General features: G+C 39.6%; 1 protein-coding gene across 1 annotated transcript; it reads left to right on the forward strand.

Moving 5' to 3' along the window:
- Positions 1-276: 276 nt before the first annotated feature.
- LOC311088748 (uncharacterized protein) lies at positions 277-3,843 on the forward strand. The gene is made up of 4 exons (XM_084123030.1): positions 277-342; positions 549-673; positions 977-1,181; positions 3,655-3,843. Exons 1-4 carry the CDS (start codon positions 312-314, stop codon positions 3,657-3,659), a joined length of 366 nt encoding a protein of 121 aa, XP_083979156.1. The 5' UTR covers positions 277-311; the 3' UTR covers positions 3,660-3,843.
- Positions 3,844-8,961: the final 5,118 nt, after the last annotated feature.

An 8,961-nucleotide genomic window follows, 5' to 3' on the forward strand; every position in this document is an offset into this window, starting at 1 on the left:
GTGAGTTTACAGAAAATAAAAGTAGACCCTTTACATTACTCTGATCTGTATGATAAAAAATGACAGAGTATTTAAAGTTAAATGCAGTAACTAAAGTCCTTAGCGTTAAGGCCTGCCGCTGTTTCAATGCAGAATTAAAATTAGAACATCATTAATTGTTACTTTTCTGTTACTTTCCCATGATGATGATTATTATTTGTATTGTAACAAACATGTAAATGTGGTATAATGTTACTGTAATCGAAAGTTTCAGTGTGCTTGTTTGTAAGCAGATAAAGGATGCTAACACTGGACAGAAAACGCTGCCCCAAATGGATGAAGAAATCATGGCATCCCTTCGTGGTAGGTATTCAGGTTGGCATTGGAGGGGTTGACATTACATTGCAATGGTCCCACAATGGGCATGATTTCCCTTTGCTTAACTTTAGTAACATTATCCCTGTAATACTGGCTAGCTTTTACATTTCATCCATCTGTCATGTACTACAGATGCAGAGTCCTTTCTAGTCAAACAACACTAACTTAACTTTCCCCTTATTTTCACGTAGAGCTCCCGGAAATGGTTAAATTAATGAAGGAGTGTGTGCAATGTGTCCGGTCATTGATTTGCTCACCTGACGGAACCCCCTCATCGGCAATGTCATCTAATACAGTGGTCAATGAAATTGATATGGTATGTTACAATTAAGGGCTAATGTGTCTATCACTTAACAGCCATCATGAATTCATGGGTGTTTAGAATGTTGAATTTCCACCATGTAACTTTATGGTAAAATTGAATTTGAATGGCTTATAGTTGACTGAAAGTTTAAACTGGCAAGGTTAAAAAAACATGACAAAAACATTTCAAAACCAAGCTTGATTTAAGCATATTTTCACATTGGAATAATATTTATTCCTCAGAGATGGATGTCCCAACTATGTATTAATTTGTCAGTGGACTCTCTTTTCTCTCCCTACACATCTCTCTATACAGCACCCCTTGGCTGGAACTGCAGTGATAGTCCCAAAGAGGGCCTTTCAGCGGCTGAACAGATCTCGTATGACCATTTTTGCCCAGGAGCTGGCTGTTCTGGTTTTCACTAAGGAAATCCTTGCAGAGTCCACCCTGACAGGGAAATCTGGGAAAGTGGACTCCCAAAAAAGTCAGCTTGATGTTGCCAAAGTGCAGGCCATAACAGGTTTGTAATTTTCTTGAGTTAACCCTCTGGGGTCTGAGCTGTTTTCCGGGCCCTGGAGGTGTTCTGACATGCTCTGACATTTGTGCTTATTTTTGTTACTTTTAATATTTCCATGGATAAAGTCTGATTACACTGTATTCACCACAAACTCTGCTACAATAATATCTCAGCAGCATGTATGTAAAAGTTTGTAGTTTTGAGAAAATTATGTTTATGCATAGTTTTTGAAAAAAAAATAATAATAATTTTAGTCACTAAAATAAGGCCATAAAACCCATACTGACTTATTGGTCACGTTATTATCATGTAGTCTACACATTTTGCTTCAAAACTATGTGAAAATCTTCCTGCCCACTCAGTACATCACGCAAGTCATTTGGGAAGCGATCCATTCAGAACTGATGTCCTGCGTTTGTGGTAGATACTGTAACGTGCTGATGTAACTTACCCAGCGGGACACGAGTTGGCATGCGCTGCATGTCTCATTTCTCATCTTTTTGTGCGCAACCGACCCGACCCGAAGCGTGCAGCCATACCTATACAGCGCGCGAGTACTGAATTGAGCTCTGTTTCGTGTCTGAATGGACAAATACACACAACATTATGTCTAAATGTAGGTTTTGGAGAGTATTCACGTAAATTATGTCGGTTATGTCTTAAACAGTTGTGAGTGTATCGGATGTACAGTGCAATTCTGGATCCGTATGCCATTGGAAATGATCCGATGTCTTAAAGTGACAGTGTGTAATAAACCTAATGCGGTCTCTGTCCTTAATATTGATCAAGCAACAAAAGAAAAAGAAAAGCATTCACTGCTCGTTAATAGCTTTAAGGATTAATTATATTTTATTTATTTAAATATGTCTGCTTGAAAGAATAAAAAATGATATATGCAAGTAGTTATAAAGAATGCATATATGTCATTAATTAAAAAGAAGACTGTTCTACTTTAGGAAAAGTGGTTTTATTTAATTATAAGATATTGTTTAAGTCACAGTAGTTAAATCTGTACATATGTTCAAACTTTAAAATCAATTATATTAACAGGTTAATAGATGTTTTTAACAGGAGCCCCGTTCCGAACTAAACTGCCAGTGTGAAAGCACCCTAACAGAATGGATTTATTTACAACATAACATAGTCCTAAGATACAAAAAAAACAGAGAGACGTGAACAGTCACACATCTTAGTTATCATTTCCAAGGTATTTGCTTCAGGTTAAAAACACCAAAAATTGTGTGAATGTTTTAGTCAGCAGGGCTCATCAGTGCCATCTGGTCCCTGTAAAAAAAAAAAAAAAGTAACAAAAGACAAATGTGAACATGCTGATATCAAGAGAAACCTGCCAGATTTGGCGAAGAAAATTATTTTAGATCTAATTTAATTTTTCTGATTAAAATTGCTATTTAAAAAAAAGAAGAAAAAACCCGGTTTGTTGTGCCTTGTAGGCATATACTTATACGGCTGCATAAAATAATAATAATAATATTAATTTTACATAAATACAGGCAGCCTATAGCGATAAATCAATAAAAAGGAACACTTCAGTACACTACACTAGAGAAACATATATGGATTATCATGTTACTTCAAATGTTTTCATTCGTTATGATGTTACAAAATGAGATTGGAGTAAAAACATGAAGCCTAATGTGTGATGCGTTTTGCTTTTGAAACGCACAGCGCGTGCAGAGAACATTTACTGAAGCGACCGACCGACCGCTCCAAACTATGAAACATTATTGTTACCACATTATACATATCTACGTTTGAGCAGATATCCACAAACACAGTATTTAACAGTAAACACTGGTCTAAACATTATCAAATTCATCATGTTAGAGTAAACACTCATATCAACCTAATTTTATATCATGCTGTTTAATTATTATCGAACATAAAAACAACCTTGTATCATACATGTATATTTATTTATCATTGAAAGGTTGCCTCCCTGTCTATTGTTCATATTTTAAAATGTTTCCATATATTTTATAAATTTCAGTCTGGCACCAGTTCAGCTAGTACAATGTACAGTTTATGCACCAATAACACTCTAGCTAATATATGTGAGAATACATTTCTTACCTTCAAAATCGTATTTTCAAACCGCATTCTTCTTCGTCTGAGGTAAATCCAAGGTAAACTCATAGCGTGTCTTCCAAACTCGATGAAAAGCAGAGGAATGATGAAGTTTATCTTCTCTCTTCATGCTTTGTTTTAAACTGATGAGGGAGTTTACAGGTTTTGTGTTCCTTCACGTGGACGATTAGCATGTGAATCGCTTGTGCGCATGTGGGTCTGGTGACATTAGAGATAATGAGCATGCGTTTGAGAAACTGTACCTCTCGTTGCTTTCATACGGATTACTTAAACAGAGAATATTTGGTTTTGATATGATTTACTCAGTTTAAAAATAGAGACTTAAAGCTTTGTTAAGACAAGTTACAGTTAATTTTCTGTTGCGTTTCAGAATGAACCTAGTAGTGAAGAGGAAGAGATGATTTGGTTCACATGCCACATGAACTGAGGCACTACAGCAATCTGTCAAATTCATAATGAAATTGACTTTTCCTTAACAATAATAAAAAACAACTGTTATTGCCATTTTTTTAATAAGAGGTACACTGCAATTTTTTGTTCATTCATCAAATAAAAAAAAAATTTATTATTGGGATTTTTAAAACGATCAAAATTATCTTACATGTGTGTACTCGCTTTTGTTGCATACAGTATGTGTGACTACCGTATATACTGAAAGCATTATTGACATGACATACTGATAAAATTCCTCACTGCTAATCCTTGTGTACTTTTTATTTAGTAATACTTGTTTAATACAGGATTTTAACAGACTGAAGTAGTGGGGAAAAAAAGTTGTATGAACATGCCCTCTGACCTTACCTCGTTCACTTTAACAGATGCTGTTCTTGCAGAATTTCCACACACAAGTGTGTCTGATGTGCGAGCGGCCATCAGGCGCAAGTGTAACAACGAGCATTTCAGCAAGAAAAAAGTAAATAATGTGTAGTTTGTGTGTGGCCGCTGTTCCAAAATGTTTTTTTTTTCTCTCTTTTTTTTTCTTCAGTGTTCTTTTAATTTAAAAACATGGTTGGTACATTTTATTATGTTTTAAAATAATAAAACCGTGTGAGATTTAAATAAACACTGTTTGTGTTGTCAATACCATGTGTCTCTGTTATTAAAGTTATGTTATTTATTGTACTAAGGGCCTTGAAAACAAGTGCATTCAGTATTGTGTAAAAAAAAAAAAGTCCCCCAAGAAATTCAGTCTTCAGTATTCTGGTAACATTTTTAAAATACTGCATTGTGACGATGTAATGTTTAAAGTATATTCTACAAAGTATAGCTAAGTAATATTTGTTTATTAATGTGCATTTGTTATTGAAGACAAAGTGTGCTATCTGTAGAATTTGGATTAAGCCAAAGGTATTACGGAGAATATCATTTTTACTCAAAAATAATAGACTTGTATATTGCTCGTAATGATTTTGTAATGTACTTGTAACACAGATAAAGTACACTTAATTATCACTAATCAAGTATGTAAATAGTCCCTACACAGGCATATACTTAAAGTATACTAAGTATACTTGAAGTTGTTCCAATTTAGCACACAAAAGTACATTAAATAGACTTAAAGTTATGCTTTACTACAATTTAAATACAACTAAAATATACTTAGTACAAAATTAGTTGTTTCAAAATAGCACACTTAAAGTTAACTAATCCTTAACACACTTGAAGTATACTTATAATTAGTGTGGCTGCAAGTATACTTAGTATATATTTTTAATACATTTACGGTATATTTCTTGTATGTTTCGAAGACACTTGTAATTAATTTGTAATGTACTTGTAACACAAATAAAGTACACTTTAATACACTAATCAAGTATGTAACTAGTCCCTACACAGGCATATACTTAAAATATACTAAATATACTTAAAGTTGTTCCAATTTAGTACACAAAAGTACACTAAATACATTTAAAGTTATGCTTTACTACAACTTAATTACTACTAAAATATACTTAGTACAAAATTTGTTGTTTCAAAATAGCACACTTTAAGTTAACTAATCATTAACACACTTGAAGTATACTAATAATTAGTCTGGCTTCAAGTATACTTAACATATTTTTTTTTCACCAAGCTTGGTGTAATGAGAGGGCAGCAACTTGATGTCAAAACGCTTGTAGGCAGGGACTCGACCTGGAAGAACCAGTCCGTGAAGCTCTGCGAAGTTTACGACGAATGACACCACACGACAGATGTCATCATGCGTGAGCAGGCGCTTGTCTGATTTCTGACGGCCACCGGATGTTTTTACACGGGGGGTCAACCCATGTTCTTTGTAATGCTTAAGGAGAGCTGTCAGCTTGTTTTGGCTTATGCTAAAATAAAAACAAGAACAACCCACTGTCACTAAAATGCAGAGCAATGCATTTCGCCATAATAGCTAGTTCTGAATTAAGAGCTGCTTACATTTTTAAGTTACTTACCAATGTAAAAACTTGAATGTCTCTCGACAGACTCTCTTGCCATTAACGTAATTTTCTGTCCTTTGGTGCTGACACTCTTGCTGCACTTTCTTCTTTGAGCATCTTGTCATCTTGGAATTGTGAAAGTGGCAACTCAGTTTCCCCAACAGGACCAGGTCTTTCTCGTATTCGGTGAGAGAGGCCATAGACAGACGTATCTCGTAAACGAACTCTTCATCAAATGACCGAAAACACGGCTCTCCATCGTTGAGTTTACACCCGTTACAGCAAAATGCACGTATTTTTGCTAACTCGTCATCTCGCTCACTACTTACTGTTTCACAACTACACATGACCCTATTAACTTCCCCGACATCAGTCACAGGCTGCTCAACGTTTTCATCATCATCATCGTGATCCTCTTCCACAGGGCTGTCACTTTCGCTGCCGCTGTCATCAGAGGATGACACGTCTCCAGTTCCAAAAAAATCACTGACAAGCCTTAGCCACTCTTGCTGACCAGCAGCAGAGCTTAGGTTAGAGGCCTCCAGTGAGTTCAACGCTGTGGCGACTTTGCTCTCTTTTGACAGCGACATTTCTCAAATTATTAATATTATTTACCGGTTATCTTTCTGAGGAGATCTGCTGTTTACAAAGAGCGCCGCGAGTCTGACAGGAGGATGGCTGGACCAATTGCGTGCCGATCAGCGCGTTTGTGTACATTTCTAAGCTTTTTGATTGGTTCTATACAACGTGCAACACCATATTTGGAGAGCAGAGATAGTGACGTTTCAGGGGATACCCAGGAAATCCTCAGAGGTGAGGAGAGTAGTTGAGAATGTTCATTTCCAGCGAATTCAGTAAAACTTTGTAAACTTTAATAGTCATTTAAATACCTTTACTCAATTATCTGGACTACAAAACTTTGGGAGGTTATTTTTGAATGTCTGTTCTTTGAAATTAGCACAAAAAAAAAATCTCTTATTTCATTGTTTTTCCACATAATCGGCCCATAACTTAAAATGGAACGTTGCGACTTCCGACTCATTTCGCTAGAGCGGGTCACATATGGACCCCACCTAACACAAGTTACACAAGCATACAAGTGATAGGTCTTGTATCGGACGCACCGCCACGTCCAACACCGACAGGATGGGGGGGAACTCAACAGCGTTCGGAAGAGGGAACTCAACTGGAGCAAAAAGGCACACTTATCCAGTCCAGAGGAAGGGAATGGTGCACGATTCATTGACCGAAAATGTGTGCAGGTCCCCTACCTTCTTAATAGAGCAAGCAAGTAGAAGAACTGTTTCTTTGAAAACAGATTTTTAACTGAACTACCTGTAGTACTCAAGGGAGGTCTCAGAGTGCAGTATCACTGGAGATAGGTCCCAAGAAGGTATAGAGGGGGCGCAAGGAAGATTTCATCTCCTTGCACCACTGCAGGAACCTGACGTTCAAGTCGTGCTTCCTATATCTCAACTGCATCCTGATGTGCTTTAAGGGCAACATCATTTTGAGGGTTGAGTGGAACAGCCACACTCCGACCCCTCTTCTGTAGGAAGAAACACAGAAGTGATCGAACACTCTTGGGGGTCCTCTATTGAGAAGAACACCAACAACGAACAGGTTCTACTTCAGATCGTAAGCCATTCTCATTCTTTTTAGAGGGAGCTCTTGCAGAAGTAATAGTATCTAAGCTCTTTCAGAGGTAGATAGCTGAACCACCACAACAGAACCTGGATTTCTCTGGTTCGGTGCGGGTGCCAATGGTGCCCCATCCCTGAGAAGTCTCAGAGGATTGATTCAGGAAGGCAAAGTGTTTCAACTGTTGGGCAAAGTTCTCTACTGCGTCACCGGAAATGGGGGAGTCCAGGAACTGAACCTTGTCCGCTTCCCTCATATACGCCAGGTCGAGCCAGTGATGGCACCGTTGGACCACTAACGTGGACATTGCCAGACCGATCGTGTGGGCTGCAACCTTCGTACCCCGGAGGGCAAGGTCGGTTGCAGTGCGGAGCTCACCCATGAGCTCACGGTCTGAGCTACCCTCGTGCATATCCATGAGTGCTTGGGCCTGGTGGACCTGAAGCAACGCCATAACATGCAGTGAAGATGCAGCTTGCCCACAGGCTTTGTAAGCTTTGCCCGTAAAGACTCCACTGGAGGGATAGCCTCATAACCCTTAGCCACACCTCCATCAAGGGTAGTGAGGGAGGAGGAACTACTAAGGTGGTTTCTGGCAGAGAAAGGTGCCATCCACGACCTAGTAAGCTCCTCATGCACTTCAGGGAAGAAAGGTACTGGTTCTCAGTCCGGCCCGCCCCGAGAAACCAATCATCCAACCGAGACGGTTCGGGCCAGGGTGGAGAATTCCAGATGAGCCCTACCGCCTCGGCAGCCCTTTTCAGTATAGTTGCCCAGAGGGGGGCAACGGAGCCGAGTCATCATCTCCAGAGCACAGCTCTCCCTCCGATGTTGTGATGGACATCCTGTCCTCTGGAGGGGCCCCGAATGAAATGGCTGGTCGGTCCACTACAGTGGAACCAGCACGTTCCTCGGGGAGCTCCACCGGCTGCGGTGTAAGAGAGGAGGGAGGGATCCATGGGGCTTTGCCGGGCGGATTTCCACTCACCGTGATCCTCAGATCACCCAAACCATGTGACATGGTCCCCTGGGAAGTTGACCCAGAGGGCGCTCTAGAGCGGGTCATAGGCGTGGGAACTCCACCTTTGCGTTTAACGAAGACGAGTCTCGATCTTAACACCGAGATGATCATATTCCCACAGTGAGAACATGAATCATCAACGAAAGCTGCTTCAGCATGCTGTAAGCCCAAACACGTGATGCATCTATCGTGACCATCAGAGGGGAACAGAGCCCTACCGCACCCAGAAATGCACGGATGGAATGGCATCTTGAAAAAGACGCAAACACACCCGTGTTGCTCTGTCAGGAAATGGGACCCATCACCAGTGCTGGAGCACACAGGGGAACAACCACAGCAACACTTTTCAGTGAAGTACTCTCTATTTTCGCCCTTAACCGGCCGTCAACAAAACACTCTTTAAGAAATGCTGTTAAAACAGCAGTTGACAGCTTCCGTAGCTCGCGATCACCGCTGCAATTGCTGTAAACACCAGCACTGGGAGAGTCTTCCAGAAGAACACCGACACACTCGCTATTTGTGAAACAACACTCTTCAGAGACATCAGTAAACTGATCGGCTCTGAAGCGGAAGACAACTGGTGCGTGCATCCACTTCCGTATTTATA

Source organism: Abramis brama (assembly GCF_963993115.1).
Source record: "Abramis brama genome assembly, chromosome: 8".
Lineage (NCBI taxonomy): Eukaryota > Metazoa > Chordata > Actinopteri > Cypriniformes > Leuciscidae > Abramis > Abramis brama.